Below are 19,756 nucleotides of genomic sequence, written 5' to 3' on the forward strand. Positions count from 1 at the left end.
GCTTTTTACACTCAGCCACATTCTCTCATGTTTTCTTGGTCGAACAAGAGATTGCTGATGCCCATACATGCACGGTTTGACATATTTTATGTGGATGATTGGGCTCTTGACAGAGGTGGTAATATTTGCATTGCAGCTGGGGTGTCTACTTCGGATCATTTTCCAGTGGTTCTGATGGTCTTAGATCCTCATGTGAGGGGCCGCTCTGCCAGTGTTAAGATTCCAGATTCCTTTTATGCAGAGGAGGGCCTTACAGAAACAGTGTTGAGGACCTGGGTATCTCCTTTTATGCAGAGGAGGGCCTTACAGAGATAATGTTGAGGACCTAGGTATCTCATTTGCAAGATGGGCAGCTTTCTCCTTCAAACTTAGCCGCAGCCCTCTCCGATATTAGCGACTTTTATCTTTCAGTTGCTTGTAATAGGAGGGGTGAGATCCTCAGACATGAGATAGGTATCCGCCAACAGTTGCCTGCCCTCGAAAGGGAGAAGCAAAAGAGGCCTACAGATGCTTCGATTCAGGTTCGCCTTGCTACAGCAAGGGCTCAGCAGCAGTTACTATAAGATCAGAGAGCAGAGTATGCCTTTCATGCCACAGAGTCATTTTGGACTCAAATGAGAGGTAGGGTCAACAGCAGTTCTTCTCTACTCTTGACGCCAGACATAGTAGGGAGAGCGTCTCAAAGCTTGTTGATTTAGGCGGAGTTCTTTAGACACATCTTGATGCCATCTTACAAGTTGCCACCGATTTTTATGCCTCCCTTCTTACAGCAGATCCTGACACTAGGGAGGTCTATTTACAGGTTCTGCCCCAGGGATTAGTTCAATCTTATGCTGAACATTCCGCTCTGGAGGTAACCCATAAGGTAGTTCATCCCTAAAACAATCATAGAACTCCTCTGCTATTTGATCAGCCAACTTAGCCATCTCTCCATTTTGAGCAACATCAGTGCTAGCCGAAGAATCATCAATCGGCTCTACCGATGCTGTACAAAGAAACAAAAACTCTTCTTGAGCTTTTGAATTTCCATTACGGAAACCAACGGTCCTTGAGGTATAACTTTTTCACCTCGTAAGACATACAGCACATCATTCATCTTGAATTGATAAATGTGCTTTTTCCAATCTATGACTGGATTCTTCCTAGAATGCCAAGCCTTACCCAAAGCTATCTCTGCATGAGCAAGCTTAGTCATTTCAAAATCAAGCTTCTCAGCATAGTCCTGAATTCGAAGCTCCAACTGGATAACCCTTTGGTCCCATACTTCGGTTAAACTTCCATCTGCCATTCTGACTGTATATGCACAGTCAGATGGACTAGTCTTTAGTTTCAGCCTCTTTACAAGCTTGGAGTTAATTACATTGTGCGTTGACGCTGAGTCAAACAACACAATGACATCATGATTAGCTACTTGCCCTTTCATCTTAATCATTAAAGGCTGTATATCCCGTTACTGCGGGCTTTGACATGATATTATCAAGTGCACTAGTTACTAACTTAGCAACAGACACACATAACAAAAAAAGTACTGACCTTTGAGAAGATCCCGCTAGCTGAATCTGCATTTGTTCTGCTCTGGGACTTCCCTCCATTTCCATGTCGCATTCTAAGACCACCATCTCAGCCATCCGACGATCCTTGTTTCGTGGACAATCTTTCCACTGATGAGGCTGAAGGCATCCAAAACACAAGCCTTCTCTCCTCACTTTTTTCATTTACTCTCGATTCAAAGAAGACTTCGACCAAGCCCGGGCTGCCATTGGTGTTACTTTTCTTTTCATTCCAATGGTGGTACTTGATTTAGGAGTCTCAACTGGTTTCGCCTGCTTGGATTGACCACTAGGATGTGAGGCACTCCCTTTGCTAATCCACTTCTTCTTAAACCCAGTTTTCTTCGGGTACCCATACTGAGTCCCAACCTGCACAAACCCACTTGGTCTGTTCCCTTTTGCATCCTCATAGTTCAGGGCTATTGCAATTGCTTCATCCAGCGTGTTCGCATACTTAGCCCAAACTTTCATCTTGATTCGATCATTCAATCCAAAGATAAAATCTTTTACTTGGATTGACTGAGGTAGGGGTTCATCAACTTTCATTACACTTTCTATGAACTTATCAGTGTATTCCGCCACTGATAAATTTCTCTGATGAAGGTTTCGATACTGATCCCAAGCTCGGGATGCTTCGTCACGAGGTAGGAAGTGTTTTCTAAATTCCTTTTTAAATCCCTCCCAAGTAGTGGATGCCACTCCATCTTTCTGTTGTTTTATCCACCACCTATCCACTGCCTCATTAAACATATGGGTGGCCTCGCAGATTTTCTTCATATCATTCTTGATTTCACAAATGGCGAAGACCTCGTCCCATTTGTGTAACCAGGTCTCAATGATATCGGAACTACGGTCAGACATCCGACCAGAATACTTTTCTGGCCTATAATTGGCAATATTAGGCACCTTAGCCCTCCTAGGCTCGACCGTATGAACACTAGACTCCGGTTCCATTGGAAATTTACCTTCTCTTCACGAGATGGTCTAGCAGACATACTATGAACCAATTATCTGAGCTCAGATTGCCCTACATTTGCTTGTAACTGTTGCACTAAAATCTGTTGCAAGGCATCCTCTAACATTGCAATTCTGCCAGATAGTGTATGACCTGCTGGGCGCAACACCTTCGGCCGGACTCCCGACTCTACGGGATCCATCCTAGAAGCTTCTTCTTCTACTTCCATTTAGGTCGATGGGTGTTTTTTTTAATTTTAAATGAAATAAAACACCGCCTCAAACTGTATTCACAAACTGTTTTTTTAATCTCATAACCACAAAAGGTGTCTAAACAGGCGTAACCATCAACTGAAAATAGCTGAGAACCAAGATAAATATATTTTCCCTATACTAGGGAAATATCTGCAATCTCAAATAACTCAAACACGGAGATAAATAAACTTAGAAGGCATAGAAAACCCCCTGGTCATTCATGTAGGATAGAGAGATTAAGTTGTTCCTGTTGGGGTAAAGGCACATTGCCTACCCTTAATTAAAAGAATTAAAGATAGGACACCTATGACTGTCTTAAGACAGTCATAGGGTAAACCTAATCCTAATAAAACATAAGTGAGTTTGTGGTGTGGCTCACTCTTCACTTCACACCCACACAAGTGTGTCTCTCTCTGACTCTCACTCTCTTGCTCTCTTTCTCCTCTCTTCTCCCTCTCAACTGGTATCAGAGCCATCGAGCTGTCTCTCACTCTCCCTCAACCTCACCCATACCGTACGGACGTACGGACAGTTCTGTACTGCCGTACGTCGTCCGTACGACTGTACGGACCAGGGCGATTTCGTACGGCGGCGCGTTTTCAAGTGGATACGGCGGTCGCGGGCTGCAGGTCTTCTGCGCGGTGCATTTTCGCGGTGTCACGTCTAGGTGTATCGCATTCGTACGGCAGATCTGCAGATTTTTTGTCACGGGCGGAGCTGGTCGCTGATCGAAGATATTCGTGCACAAGAGCTGCTAGCTGCAGCTCGAGGCACCGCATCCAGCAGGCAGCCAGCTGCTTCATAGCAGCTGCTACTAGCTGCTAGGTCTTTGAGGAGAGCGTGGGCGTCGCCAGCCTGCTGCAGTACAGCAGCTCTTACATCAGCTGTACGGACTGTCCGTACAGTCGTACGGATAGCCGTACACAGGTACGGACGACAGACTGTCCCAGGTACGGACGACAGTCCGTCTGCAGGTACACAGGGGTTGACGTCGAAACAGCAGGACTTGGTTGTTTTTTTTTGCTGCAAAGTCTCATTTTTTTTTGGGGGGGAAGCGCGTGCTGCAAGAAGGACAGCAGTACAGCAGGAGTTTCTATGCATTTACTGAGTGAAATTCTCAGTTTTGGGTGATCTTATCAAAGGGCTTTTGCCTGGATGTGTTTGCAGTATATGCCTTGAGGCAGTGTGTAGCCAGGGAGCACACATTTGCTTTATTTCCGCAGTGCATTTGGTGACATTTGTTGCAGGTCACATTCTTTGTACACACTTTGAAAATCTCAGTTGAGCCACGCTTGGTCAGGGCGCATCGAGTTTACTCGGTCCCTAACTGCCCATCGTTGACAGTGCTCAAAAGATTTTCTTCTTTGTGTCTGTACGTTGTGAGTTGTGTTGTTACTGAGTACACAGGGGCAGCCTATGCATTACACATTGTCAGGTACAAGTGTCAGAGAGATTTCATATTGCATGCTACCTCATTGTTGAGGTGTTCTCCACTTGATTCAGGGGTCAGATCAAGGGGCTTTTGCCCAGACTTTGTTTGATAGCACTTGGGTTACCAACAGAGATCTTCAGATGCATTTTCTCCCCTTGGTATAAGGGTGATTGCTTGGGATTTATCCCATTTACTGTTGCAGGTTTTGTGACAGGCTGAAGGGTCATTTCCTGTTTTTTGGGGTGTTTGTCAAGTGGTTTCTGCAATTTGAGTCAGTGACATACCTCATCTGAGGTGGGAGAAGTGATCAGTACAGTCAGTACAGCAGTGTTGGTGGTTTTGTCAGATAATTATGCACTGTTAAGCTCTTGTTGAGCAGCAGCAGCAGTCTGAAATTACTGTTTTTTTATGCCTCCTTGAGCTCAGAACAGTTTGTCAGAAGGTACAGTATTTGCAGGGACATTTACTGTTTTGCTGCAGATTTTACTGACAGTAAAAACAGCACCTTTGAGAGTGCTTCTGGCTCTTGAATAGAGCAGGCTTTTCTGAGAAATCAGAACTTTTTATTCAGTCTTTTTTTTTACTTCCAGGGAGTCAGGTACTTTCCTCATCTGATATGGCATCAGGAGGAGGTGATTCTTCAATTCTGAACATAAAGAAACTGGAAGGAGCACATAACTATGCATTATGGGCAGAACAGTGCTTGAATGTACTTCTGTTAAAGAAGATTGCTAAGCCCATAAGGGTAAAGGGTGTCAAGCCATCTGATATGGCAGCTGATGACTGGGAAGAGCTTGATTTGTCCGCGAGGGCAGCTATCATGCTTACTATTTCAGACACTCTTGTGTTCAATGTACAGGCTGAAAAGACCTCTTATGGTCTATGGCAAAGACTAGAGGAATTATATGCCCAAAAGAGTTCAGCCAGTAAGGTCTATTGGTTGAAGAAGCTGGTTGATCTTCGCATGAAGGAAGGTACAGCTATGACCTCACACTTGAGTGAGTTCAATGCTATCTTTACACAGCTGATTGCACAGGGGTTGAACCTTGATGAGGAGTTCAAGGCTACTTTCTTGTTGTGTACTCTTCCTGAGAGTTGGGACACTTTCAAGACCACCCTGTCAAACTCAAATGCCACTCTTATTTATGCTGATGTAGAGAGCTCTCTTCTTATGGAGGAGATGAGCAGGAAGAATAATGCGGGCAGCAAGTCTTCAAGTGCTTTGCAGATACAGGACAGAGGCAGGACTCAGCAGAAGGGGAGATCTGCTAGTAAGTCCAAATCCCGTAGTCAGTCCCGTGGCAAAAAGGACATTGAATGCTTTTATTGTGGCAAGAAGGGACATGTGAAGTCGAAGTGCTTCAAGTTCATACGGGATCAGAAAGCCAAGAAGGCTGAAACAAAGGATGCAGGAAATGCAAGCAAAGGCAAAGGCAAGGCCAAGGCAGATGACTTGGATGCAGTGAATGTTGCAGCAGAGGACAGTGACAGTGACATACATGATGTTTTATGCTCTTCTGCTGTAATAGCACATGCTTTAGTTATTGATGGCCATGACATGCACACCTGGCTCTTGGATTCAGGTGCTTCTTTTCATGTTACACCTCATAGGGAGTGGTTTACTTCCTACACAGGTACTCATGGAGTTGTTCATCTTGGGAACAACTATGCATGTCAGATTGCAGGGATTGGCAGTATACAGATAGTATTTCCTGATGGACAGTCATTTATGCTTGATGGTGTTCGCCATGTGCCGCAAATCAAGAAAAATCTGATTAGCACTGGCTTATTAGATGACAGTGGTTACCACACCACATTTGGGGATTCCAAATGGGTGATTACTGATGGCCAGACTGTAGTGGCTGAGGGTTTTAAGAGTGATACCTTGTACCCTCTTTATGTTTCCAGTGTGGGTAATCATGTTGTTGCCATAACCGAGCTGCCAAAGGTTTCATTGTGGCATAGCCAGTTGGGACACATGTCTGTTAAAGGAATGCAAGAACCGTCACGTTTGGGTTATCTGCCGCCTCTCTCTTTTTCAGATTTGCCTACTTGTGATCATTGTATTTTTAGCAAGCATTCTGTGACTCCTCATAAGAGGAGATCTCCCCAGAATAGAGCACCACTTGATCTAGTGCACACTGATTTGTGTGAGATGCCACAGTTATCACTAGGGGGTGCCAAATATTTTATTACTTTCATTGATGATGCCACACGTAAGGTGTGGGTCTATTTCTTGAAGCATAAGGGAGATGCCCTAGATGCTTTCAAGAGGTTTGTCGCTCAGGTTGAAAATCGGACAGGTCGTAGGCTGAAATGCCTCAGATCCGATAATGGGGGTGAGTATGTGTCACATGCTTTTGTGCAGTTTTGCCAAGCTAAGGGCATCAAACAGGAACTCACAGCCCCTCATAATGCATCTCAAAATGGTGCAAGTGAGCGGATGAATCGAACTATTCAGGAGAAGGTTCGATGTATGTTGTCTTATGCTGCATTACCCCATGGCTTTTGGGCAGAAGCCGTGCAAACAGCAGTTCACATTATTAACAGGTCACCAAATAAGGATTTGGAGTTGAAAGTGCCAGAGGAGGTGTGGTCTGGCAAGCCACCCTCATATAAGCACTTACGGGTATTTGGCTGCGAGTGCTTTGCTCATGTACGCAAAGATCTACGCACCAAACTGGATCCAAAGTCTATCAGATGCATCTTTATGGGATATGGTGACGAAGGTGAAATGGGGTACAGGTTATGGGATCCCGTTAAACGGAAGATTATACGCAGCAATGATGTCATCTTTAAAGAAGATAGTGTACACAAGGAACCCGTGCAACCTGTGGAATACAGGAGGGTTATTTATGATGATGTTGGACAGCAAAGAATGCCCATTTATATGCAGCAGCAGCCTGCTGCAGATCACCCTGTTCAAGAGGGTATACAGGCTGAAAATCAGCCAGATAATTTTGCCAATGATGCACCACTGGATGTGCCAACAGATGGGGCTGTAGAACAGCCAGATATGGTGGTACAGCCACCCGTCATGCATGAAGAACAGGCTGGACAGCAGCCTAATCCGGAACATTTTGTGAGGAGGAGCACCCGTGCACAACGGCCTCCTGCCAGGTTTGTTCCAGGAACCAATAATGTGGCTGATTTTATCATGCTGACAGATTGTGGTGAGCCTTCCAGCTTCAAGGAAGCTATGGGAAGAACAGAGAAAAAGAAGTGGGAGAAAGCCATGCAGTCAGAAATGGACTCCCTACTTCAGAATGATACATGGGACTTGGTGCAGTTACCTGCAGGCAGAAAGGTTTTGCCATGCAAGTGGGTTTACAAAGTCAAAGTGGATTCAAATGCTTTACCTCGGTATAAGGCCAGATTGGTTGCCAAGGGATTTAAGCAGGAGAAGGGCATTGACTTTGATGAGATTTTTTCACCTGTAGTCAAGATGACTACTTTGAGAGCAGTGTTAGCTCTTGTTGCTCATGATGACATGGATTTATGTCAGATGGATGTGAAGACAGCTTTTCTTCACGGAGATCTCCATGATGAGATCTATATGAGTCAGCCAGAGGGATATGCTGTTAAAGGGAAAGAGCAGCTTGTGTGTAAGCTCAAAAGGAGCTTGTATGGACTCAAGCAGGCGCCAAGGGAATGGTACAAAAAGTTTGATGCCTTCATGCAGTCCCAAGGGTATCATCGGTGTGAGACCGATCATTGCTTATACACCAAACGGGCAAAGGATGGCAGTTTGATGCTACTCATTCTATATGTGGATGACATGCTTATTGCCAGTAAATCTCAGCATGAGATTAGTGCTTTGAAGAAACAACTGCATAAGTCTTTTGACATGAAAGACTTGAGTGATGCAAATCATATTCTTGGCATGCGTATTACTCGTGACAGGTCCAAGGGACTTTTGTTTCTGTCACAGAAAGAGTACATTGACAAAGTACTGCAGAGGTTTAAAATGGAGGGGGGAAAGTCCATTAGTACCCCGTTGCCTCCACATTTAAAACTCAGCAGTAAGGACAGCCCCAGATCAGATGATGATAAGGCTGAAATGGCCAAGGTTCCGTATGCATCTGCAGTTGGATCTTTGATGTATGCCATGGTTGCCACTCGTCCGGATATTGCTTTTGCGGTGGGAGTCATCAGCAGGTATATGGCAAATCCAGGCAAGCGGCATTGGGAAGCAGTGAAAGGTGTCTTGAGGTATCTCAAAGGTACCAAAGACTTGTGCATATGCTATGGTAGGAAGGATGCATTGGTGCATGGTTTTACAGATTCAGACTATGCAGGGAATGCAGATAACCGGAAGTCTACTACCGGTTATATTTTCACATTTGCAGGAGGTGCTATATCATGGGTGTCTCGGTTGCAGAAATGCGTTGCACTGTCAACCACAGAAGCTGAATATGTTGCAGCCACTGAGGCTTGCAAGGAAGCAATATGGCTTACTCGGCTGGTGGGAGATTTGGGCATTACAGGTGACATGTCAGTTTTGCATTGTGATAGTCAGAGTGCTATCATGTTGGCAAAGAATCCGGTCTTTCATCAGAAGACCAAGCACATAGAAGTGAAATATCATTTCATCAGGGAGGTACTGGAAGACAAGCGTCTTGAGCTTGTGAAAGTACATACTGATGATAATCCTGCAGATTTGCTCACTAAGAGCTTGCCTACAGAGCGGTTTGCACATTGCCGCCACATCATGGGATTAGGATGAGACCATTCTTACTTTATGGTCTTGTATACAGTAACTGTATATTGCTGTAATTTTTATTCTTTTCTCCCCTTTAGGCACATTGGCCTTTAGGTGGGAGGTTGTTGGGGTAAAGGCACATTGCCTACCCTTAATTAAAAGAATTAAAGATAGGACACCTATGACTGTCTTAAGACAGTCATAGGGTAAACCTAATCCTAATAAAACATAAGTGAGTTTGTGGTGTGGCTCACTCTTCACTTCACACCCACACAAGTGTGTCTCTCTCTGACTCTCACTCTCTTGCTCTCTTTCTCCTCTCTTCTCCCTCTCAGTTCCTGCTGTGGCTCAGCTACACCCTCGTTGGAGACCCAAAACACCCATGTAACCTCGCCTTCAAATAAAGAGAGCCCTACGCATGAAGGCAGCAACCAGCCCAATTCAAAATTACACAGCTTTTCCACATCTAGTGTATATCAGCAGTCACGACTGATTTACGTGACTATTTTACTCATGGACTTCGCACCGCAATCGATCCACGATTCGAACGCCAGCCAATCATATGATGTTCCACTCAGCCTTTGGTGTTAACCAAAGTTCCAACAGCTCGTCACAATAAACTGCCGCTTCGCGATGCCAAGAAGCCAGAGTTCAATAAACTGTGATCAACGCGTGCGCCACCCTGATGTTCCACGCAGCCCCAACGTTGACGATCTATTGCGAACAAAGAAGAGCGTGATCGTTTATCACGTCCGTAGGTCTCTTCATTTCCATGACTTTGCTAGCAAAGCCAAGCCCACACACGTATTGCTTCCTTACACGCGCAACTCGTATGCCAAGTGTTTGAATCCCTTTATAATTAAAACGTCCAATCGCACTCACGTCACACAATCATCATTCGTTTTGACGTCGATTTGGAATATTGATCGGTTACCTCCTATTTCGATGACGTCCGTGAGCATATCATACCAAATTACAATCTGTGCTTCGTGTTATTCGTCGTCAACTTTGGGCATCACACAGCCCTTTGATTCACAAATTGCCGCGATATACTGCAGATGCACAAATACCGTGGACAGGGTTCCCCGTCACTCTCATGAGTCCTCGACCCAACCCAATCACGAATGCTCTGATACCAAATATTACATGAAAACTTGTTTACTCCTAGCTTTACGTCGAATCACCGGAGCAGGCACGTAGAATCACCTCCCAGCCGATCTCGGTGGTAGAAAGCTCACTCATCATCAAAATCATTTCGTGAAGGCTCTTGCTTACACAATTCCACCAAGCCCCGAAATTCCCTAGATGGATCTCGTATGCCACATGTCTTCATTCTAGGGTCCCTCCTTAATGCATCATTTACCCCTCTCTTGGGATTATCATTAAAACCATTTGCCCCTTGTCACATTTCATGCATTTAGGTCCCTTAGCCTTAGATCCACCTAGTCTAGTGCCATGTCACCCTCACCAAGGACCTTGACCTTGATTCCTTTTTTATCATATACATGAAGCCCAAACAAATAATATACAAACATTGATCCTTTAAAGGAAAATGCCGACTGACCCTTCCGAGGTCATGTTACCTCGACTTGAGCGTAACAGATGCACCCTTCACCAACGTAGAGTTCAGGACTGCTCTCTCTGCCCTTCACAAGGGCAAGTGTCCTGGTTCACATGGACTTACCCCCTTATTTTTTATTACATTTTGGAATCAGATTGGGGATCACATTACCTCAATCCTGCAGGGTATATGGGACTCGGGTGAGATGCCAGATTCACTTACAGAGAGCCTCATTCATTTGATTCCGAAAGGGGGTTGCAGGAATTTAGTGTCTCAGTGGAGACCAATTACCTTGCTGGGTACCTTGTATAAAATCCTAGCTAAAGCTATCAGCCTTCGTCTGCAGCCCTTTCTCCCATACCTTATCCATGATATACAGACGGGTTTTGTGCATGGTAGAAACATTTTTTATGACATCTTCTCATTTTGGGAGGCTTTGGATTGGGCCATACATAATGGCCATTCTACTCTTGGACTTTGAGAAAGCTTATGACAGGGTAGACTGGGGCTTTCTGGAGGGCACACTTACTCACTTTGGTTTTTCAGATGCATGCATCAGAGGGGTGTCAGCCCTCTACATATCAGCCTACAGCCAGGTTCTTATTGGTGGAGTCAGGGGGGAAAGGTTTGAGATTACCAGATCGGTCCGTCAGGGATGCCCTTTAGCCCCCTTTTTATTCCTTTTTGTGGCTGAGGCTATGAGCTATTACATTAGAGCTCAAGCTGGGATTGTAGGGCTCAGGCTTCCTTTGAGGCATGAGGATGAGCTCTTAGATAGTGAGTTAGCAAATGATACGGCTGTTTTTTTGGATGCCACTCCACAAACACTGACTTCATTCAGGATGACATTGGATTTGTTTTGCATTGCGGCAGGTGCACACATTAATTGGAACAAATCCAATGGCTTTTGGATCAGCGATGAGATGTACAAATGCGATTGATGGTATCCAGGTTCACCCTTTCCAGGCTATAGCCAGTATTTGGACCGACACAGTACACACTCTAATGGCCATATGGGCAACATGCAGGGGTCCTCCAGAGCAGACACTGCCAAGAGAGTTAAATGTAGAAGCTCAACTGAGCTCTCAAATTGAAATGACACTTGAAATGAGCTACCTAGGAAACCAAAAAGAGTTGATGATTTGTCATGATGATGTGAGACAACAAATGTCACCATCAGATCAATCATCGGTCATACCTTTGCCTTATTATTGACCTCATTTTATTTTTCTAGATGCCAAAATAGCAAAGCCCCAGTTGAGAAATTTCCTTGTAATATCCTACAGGCTACAATTGTCTCTGATGAATCATCCTAACCAGCCTCTCCCTTGCTTAATCAAAGCACACAAGAAACAATATGAATCACTACTGTACTAAGGTCCATGTTTTACCACATACAAACAGAGAAGTAGTATGCTGATGATTGATCACAGCTTTGACTGCAAAGAGACAAGGATGGTGGAGAGTAGTGAGTTGATTAACCATGCCTTTCCAGCCATGGAAAGCGAAGGAGCTGGTGGGGTGAAACAAGATTTCTTCCTAAACACAAGACAGACTTCCATAAAATGTTTTAAGAAAGCCTGCAAGCAAAAAGCAATAGCCGGTCATTTGACAGGCAGGATTGATCTTTGGGAGAAGCAACATTTGGTTGATAGTAGAGATCAAAATGGTTCTGCATTTCAAATGTTTCTTACACATCTATTTTCAAAGCAAAGGCGGTCCAAAAAATGCAGCTTGGGAATCAGTGTTACGTGTATATGCCCAAGAATCAACACTAACCCTATGGGGTAAGTTGTACATAACATCATTTGTCTTCATTTAGGTTTCTATGGTGTACTCTCTCACTCACTCTAACCCTATCTCCTTTCCCCATTCACACCTCACCCTTATCAGGATAATATAGTTGGCATTAGCAGGCTACAGAATATCTTATGGGCATGGATGGTTCTCTCCTTGTGCATCCAACTTACTTTTATTTGGCTTGGTGGCAAGTTAATGTGTCTGGCATCCAAAAACTCAAAGATGACTCACCTCTGGCTTCCTTCCTGACCATGCTTTTTTAGCAGTGATGTTGGAAACCCATTAAGAAGGACTCAGGTTGGGGCTTGATTCTCTGAGTAGGCTGCTGTAAAGCTTGCAAGTTTTCTTAGCACTTCTTTATGCTTCTTCATCTTGGAATATTCCAAACTAACCTTGCATTTGGCTACCTCAATATCTACTTCAGCAGCATGGGCTACTACCTTTTGCACAAATACTTATGCCAACACTCATCCTAGCTGTTTATTGGCAAGTTGCAGCTAAAAGGTATCTAAACTATCAACTGAAGACACATTAGGAATATTGAACTTGTTGCATAAATCCGTCAATCTTACTTCAACATGATGTCTAACAATATGGCAACTTTTCTTTTCTTGTAAGGTATATATCCAGTAAAAATTCATGGAATACATTGTGCATTTTATTACCGCAAAAGTGCAAGGTTACAATTTTTTTTTGTCAAATGATAATGAAGTCTGAAAGACAAGGCATCAAACTATTCCTTAATATACATGTAGATGTCACTTTCATACATTGAAAAAGTGGAGTATTAAATAGAAACAAGAAATGGCCTTTAAAGTGGTGTGTAGCAGCAGATCAAATTTTGATATGTGAGTCTCAAATGCACCTTACCTTTATCCTGATCTCAGATACAAACATAGTTACCAGCTCCTCTGCCAACATCTCTGCCAGGTGAGAAATAAACAGAACCCTTGTCAAGATAATTACCAGCTCCTCTGACAACACTGCCGTATGTGCAAGAAATGGAATTTGTGAATGTGATGTGGAAACAAGAGCATCCCATTGAGAACCCTCAAAAGGGAAGAGGATCACCGTGAGTAGACAAAGAGAGGGTGGAGAAAACTGCTATTCCATCCCCATCTCCTATGTCCTCACTGAGATATCGCTTGTCAGAAAACTCAATAAGAGGCCCTTTGGGAGAGCCCTTCACATATGTCCGCATTGACCCCTTTGCTCTTATCATGTTTGATAGACACTGAACCTGAACAATAGAAAAAAGCACACCTCAAAATGGGAAAAGGCCATGGCCTATTATGTCTACACCTTATACCATATGCACAGCATGTATACAGGCAGGTTTTTGTGGGCATGTGTGAGCATGGGCACGCACATCTAAATGAAAAAAGAAAATATTGAATGTTCTCAGGATGAGATAACAATTTTCCTCTCCCACACCTTGCGTAACTATTTTTTGATAGTAAATTCCTTATGTTCATGCAGATGATGAAATCAGGGGAGAGCATCCACAACATGATAGATAACAAACCAACTCTTTGTAGCTTCCGAGAAGCCGCTCAAAGAAGCCCTCCTGCATTTAACAGAGCCATAATCACAGTAAATCAAGGGGAAATCTCTACAAAAGTGTGTTCCAGTGCGCGCATGTGTGTGTGTGTGTGTGTGTGCGCGCGCGTGTGTGTGTAGAAGACATTACAACAAACCTTTTCATAGTGAAGAGAGGACAAATTTAAAGTAGGAATGAGAAATGTTTAGTGACTAACTTTAAAATAAATAGAAAATCCACTATGAATGAAGTAGCATTACTAAAAAGGGTGAACATTTGTTTATGAAAAAAGGAAATGTGAGAAGTTGATAAGTCGTTGGCAGCATCATTTTTATTGAAGAGGGGAATCTAGTCATCCAAGTACATAAAACAAATGCCCAAGTTCAAGTGCACATCGAAAAAATTGGTTATCTTCATATTTTTGTGACGATGCCGCACTGAATATTTACATGAAACATGACCATGAAGAAAGTCTACCGCAATTTCTGGGACCAGATTTCCTAACCGATAAGTTCATAGCTTTCGTACATTGTTACGACAAATCCTAAAGTCTGTAGCTATCGGTTTTCATTAGAATGCAATCGAGACGACTCCTTGGGATAAACACCTTACCGCCTGGTAAAATAATTTTTCTCGGGCCTTTGTACGTATGCCATCCATTGCCTGCAGCACTCCAAAGTCCATGGATGCCACGTACCTACAATTCGGAGAAGCTAAAAAATGGCGTCGATGGTCGGTGGCGTGGATTGCGAGTCGTACGTAATTAACATGATATGTAGAACACACAAACCAAAACTAAACTACCTCTGGGAGAGATGCGCATTGACTAATGCGGTGGCTACAGAAAGAGCTTCAGCAGATGCAGCAGCCCAAGTTGCCACCTGCATGTTGATTGCAGACCAGGTGTTTCTAACATTGCGTTGAGCTGCAGGTCGCCAGAGCCGGGGTCCTGCAGGGGAAGAAGGGCTTCTTCCCTGCATTGGGTTTCTAAGTAAAGGCCATTGGCATCTAATCCCCTCTCCTCACAACCCAACAGAGCACTGAATTTTTTTCGCCACCCTGGATATCGTACGCCCTTCTATTGTGGATAACCCATGAAAGGCAAGCAAGACTCGAAAGGCACTCAAATGTGTAACAAGGTAGAGTGTGTGTGGGGAGGGGACATGTGATGGAGTGGTCGGACAAGTAGCACTGGTTGGTGCCGGCCATGAATTGGTCGGACAAGTAGGAGTGGTTGGTGCCAGCAGCGATGAAGTTGTTCATGTCGATGTTTATCCATATATGGTCCAGTGTGGACACGTACGTACATTGTGGTTCGTTTCGTTAGTGCTAGAAGACATCCTTTTTGTTGGAGAGTGCTAGTGAGAGCATTTGCTGAAGGCGACTTAATGGCTTCTCGTAGCCGATGTTGAGGTCATCGATGATAATTAGCGGCATGTCTCTTTATCGTCTCTAGAGTGTTCTCCAGAATATATTAGTCTCATAGAAACACACTTAGAGAAATTATTATGAGATTGCGAACTGTAGTTGACATGTTGAAATACATTTGCAATGATGAACATAATGACATGGGAGCAAACTCATTAGTTCAATATAAGAATCAAAGGATCCCAAGATTTATGAACTGTTGTTGAAGAAATTGACCTAACAATCATACTTATTAATTTGGAACAATTAAGTGGATTGAGATCCCCAAATTTGATTAGATCTCCACAAGTGTTCGCAAAATGCTTTTCATTGAGTTGAGAACCAATAAAAAATATTGCATTAGCAAAGACTCGTTCAACAAGAACAAAGAGAATTCTAGAATCATTTGAACTGCTAGTGGAAGATCATGATTTCATGATAAAATGGAAGAGCTAATATAAGTTTGCAGCTATACAATTGATGCAACGGAAGATAACCAATGTCTCTTCACCAATGATAATAATGCAACATTGTTCCACAATTATAAAGAATAAACCCAGAAAGAGAAAATTTGTGCATAGCTAAAGCAAGATATCTACTTTTCTCTCACCTCTACCCCTTAGTGAGCCACCATTCCCATCCATGGAGTCACCTCACCATCCTTCCATGTATTCTTTCATCACACCCTACCTCATGCCACTATGTTCCACATCTCTCCTCACCTAGTTCACTTAGCCAGTACTTGTTGCTCATCCCCCCTTCATACCACATCCCCACACGTAATTCCATATCATGCCTAGTAAGTGCGGAGGTCATTGCTATAGTGACATCGTTCGGGCATGAGAACACGAGAGTTTCTCCAAATAAGTAGGACGTTTGTAGAGAGTGGACAGGATGCAAGCAATTCGATAAGCACATCATACACATGCTTGACACAATGCAGGTTAATGGTGGTTGTCCTAACCATAGCATGGTGATTGTATTTGATGGTCTAAAGATTTAGTTAAATTGTTTGAATTCTAAAGTGGGCTGACTAGTGTGGTGGTTGTGGGCAAGTAGCCACCTAAGGGCACATGCACACCCACACAGCTGTAGGACACTTTGGGCCTAAGATACCAATGTACATATGGGATATCTCCCAATATGACATGTGGCATCCATAGGACACACTAGAATAAAACACACATAAAACTCACTCAATTTGACTCCATTTACTAACACCCCCCCAAGAGGAAAAGTAAGGGACTACTATAATGGAACCAAGAACAAAACATGGTAATGATGAAATATACTAATCTGTGCACCCCATGTAACTTAGAGGTTAAATTCTAAGCATGTTCAGAGGTTGATCCAAGCACTCTCATGGCTTGTCAAGACTCCACATGACTCAAAAGCTCATGTCTTAGCATGGCTACATGACCATCTCATAGGTCTAGGGGCTACACCAACATCCTAGAGCTTGGCCAAGCCTGATAAAAAGCCTCATCAAAGACTAGTAACATCCACAGAGTATAGTTACCGAATGCAGGGTAACCAGTGATTAGAGGTGATTATGCTTCATGATTTACTTCAACGGTTACATCCATGGAAGAAGTACAATACAAGCTCAGGGAGTTTGAGCCCCAAATACCCCAAGGCCAAAGATTGCAGGCAACGTGCACAAATTGTATGTTCTGTTGAGTTATAGGTTCCAGTTGGCCACATTGTATGTTCCAACTGCAAGCTGCGGTTAAGTGTCTCACAGGAGTTAAGCCTCACCGCACCAGGTTTTGACCCTCATGCATGGGGTTTCAACCACAAATTTCTCTTTTCCTTTTCGTGATACTTGCATACCACTATCTACATTGCTTTGAGGAGATCCTCCTGATCTCAATCTGCATGTCCATGGCATCTACCCTCAATGCGGTTAGCCATGGGATGCCTTCTTGCACCTGCATGTAGCCTAGTTGGCAGTGTGCCAACTCCGTCCAACCATCAGGCCACACATCGCCCCCATCTGGTGTCCAAACTAGGACCTACTAGATAACTGAGCTACTCAAATGCCTTCTCCTCATATGGGGGGCTTACAAGTAGAGTTGGCTGGTTCCCGCGTAGTTACATGGCAGTGGAGCATTGATATCTAACAACAAGTGCAGAAGAAAGAAATGATGTGTGGTATGTTGACTCAAGTGCGTCAAACCACATGACAGGTCATGCAGAATGGATGCAGGATGCAAGGAAAATGGAAAGACCAGGATTTGTGGAGACAGGTGATGATACTGCACATCCTATTGTGCAAATTGGTAAAATTCCTTTGTCTATGCAGGATGGGAAAAAGAAATACCTATCTGATGTATTTCATGTCCCGAATATCACCAAGAACCTGGTTTCTGTTGGTCAAATGGTTGAGCAGGGCTTGCAGGTCAGATTTAATCCTCATGGATGCTTTGTTGAGGATATGAAAAATAAAGGTCGCTTGATAGCAAAAGGGAAGAAGAAGGGCAGGATGTTTACGTTGGATGCGGACATGCCTGAATTGAGTGCAGCAATGTTTGCACATGGGACTGGTGTAGTTGCAAATATTGGATATCTGGCATAAATGCACTGGTCATGTTAATGTACAACGACTTAAATTAATGCAGGCCCAAAATATTGTTGCAGGATTGCCTAAGTTCAAGGTTGCAGAAAGGCATAAGGTATGTGAAGCTTATCAATTTGGAAAACAGGCAAGGAAACCATTTCCTAGACATGTTAAAGAGAGTAAGAGGCCATTGGAATTAATCCACTCTGATGTGTGGACTACTAAAGATGCATCTTTTGGAGGTTGTCATTATTTTGTCACTTTTATTGATGACTAGAGCAAAAAAGGTTGGTGTATTTTATGAAAAAGAAAAGTGAAGTGTTTGGGCATTTCAAAGCTTTTAAAGCTATGGTTGAGAAAGAAACAGGCCTGCAAATAAAATGCGTAAGGTCAAATGGAGGGGGAGAGTACCTCTCAAATGAGTTTGCAAGGTTCCTGCAGGAGCATGGCATAAAGCAGCAATATTCATGGACTCATACCCCACAGCAAAAAGGACTTGCAGAAAGGAAAAATAGGCATATTGGAGAGGTATCTCGTGCCATGCTCAATGAAAAATACTTGCTAGATTATTATTGGGCTGAAGCAGTTGCTACAGTACTCTACATAATGAACAGGACTCCCACTACAGCAATACATGGCATGACGCCAGAGGAGAGGTATATTGGTAGGAAACCATATATTTCTCATTTGAAAGTTTTTGGTTGCATTGCCTATGTTCATGTGTCAGATGAGTTGAGATCCAAGTTGGATCTGAAAGCTGAGAAGTGCATCTTTATTGGTTATTCTCTACAGTAGAAAGGGTATAGATGCTATAACCCTTCTACTCATAAGTTTACAATAAGCAAAGATGCTTTTGATGAGATGAGCAGCTGGTATAAACCAGTAAATGTGATTGATGATGTAGATGCACAAAACATACTTCGCCATGGATAGGCATATTGAGATAAGGAGGATCTCCTCAAAGCAATGCAGATAGTGGTATGTAAGTATCACAAAAAGGAAAAGAGAAAGTAGATCAGCCCATGTTTGATGTGAATGTAGGTCACTCTTATGTGGATGGTGAATCCAATGGCTCAGAACAGAGCCTTGATGATGAGTTGGGTATTCCTTCTGTTGTTACACCTAGAGTAAGGAAGACAAGGGATGTTTTGAGAGCACCTGGTAGTGAGCCTATTTTGCATAGGTCTACCAAAGCTAGGTATCCTATGGATAGGCTGAAATATGATGGATTTATAGCCATTCACTATGCCTATATGGTCAAAGTGATACATGAACTAGAACCCACTTCTTTTGAGCAAGCCATGGGAAAAGAAAAATGGGAGAAAGCCATGGATGCCTTGGAAGCAAATACTACATGGGAATTGGTGCCTTTGCCTAAAGATAAGACTGCAATTGGCTGCAAGTGGGTTTATAAGGTGAAGCACAATGCATATGGTTCTGTGAATAGATACAAGGAAAAATTAGTTATCAAGGGGTATGCATAGACATATGGCATTGATTATGAAGAAACATTCAGTTTGGTTGTAAGGATGGCAACTGTAAGAGTAGTCATTGCTATGGCTGCATCAAAGGGATGGTCTTTACATCAGATGGATGTAAAGAATGCTTTCTTGCATGGTAATTTGCAAGAAGAGGTCTATATGGAGTAGCCACCAGGTTATGTTCATGTTGTTCATCCTGAGTTTGTTTGCAGGTTGAAGAAAGCCTTGTATGGCTTGAATCAAGCACCCAGAGCATGGTCTGACAAGATAGGATAGTATCTTGTCACTATTGGCTTTCAGATTTTCAAGGCAAATTTCTCACTTTATGTGAGAAAAACAGAGAAAGGCATTATGCTGCTTGTCATTTATGTTGATGATTTGATCATCACAGCTGATAGTGATGAAGATATCCTTCATGTGAAAATGTTATTGAAGCAGAAGTTTGAGATGAAAAATTTGGGAGAGCTGCATTACTTCTTGGGCATTGAGGTGATTAGATCCACAAGTGGGATAT

At 43.3% G+C, this 19,756-nt stretch overlaps 1 protein-coding gene across 2 annotated transcripts in view; it reads right to left on the minus strand.

Annotated features, from left to right (window-relative positions):
• Positions 1-15,168, minus strand: part of LOC147890531 (uncharacterized) — a 28,998-nt gene extending 13,830 nt beyond the window's left edge. For both annotated transcript variants that reach the window (XM_087390875.1, XM_087390873.1), the window contains exons 1-5: positions 14,599-15,168; positions 14,407-14,491; positions 13,780-13,821; positions 13,326-13,494; positions 13,125-13,177 (exon numbers count right to left, since the gene is read on the minus strand). In XM_087390875.1, the coding sequence (XP_087247001.1) occupies positions 13,125-13,177; positions 13,326-13,494; positions 13,780-13,821; positions 14,407-14,491; positions 14,599-14,774 (525 nt within the window). In that variant the 5' untranslated portion in view covers positions 14,775-15,168. The remainder of the gene's footprint in view (positions 1-13,124; positions 13,178-13,325; positions 13,495-13,779; positions 13,822-14,406; positions 14,492-14,598) is intronic.
• Positions 15,169-19,756: the final 4,588 nt, after the last annotated feature.

Source organism: Dipteris shenzhenensis, chromosome 19 (assembly GCF_047967505.1).
Source record: "Dipteris shenzhenensis isolate YYH24624 ecotype China chromosome 19, Dip_SZ_1.0, whole genome shotgun sequence".
NCBI lineage: Eukaryota > Viridiplantae > Streptophyta > Polypodiopsida > Gleicheniales > Dipteridaceae > Dipteris > Dipteris shenzhenensis.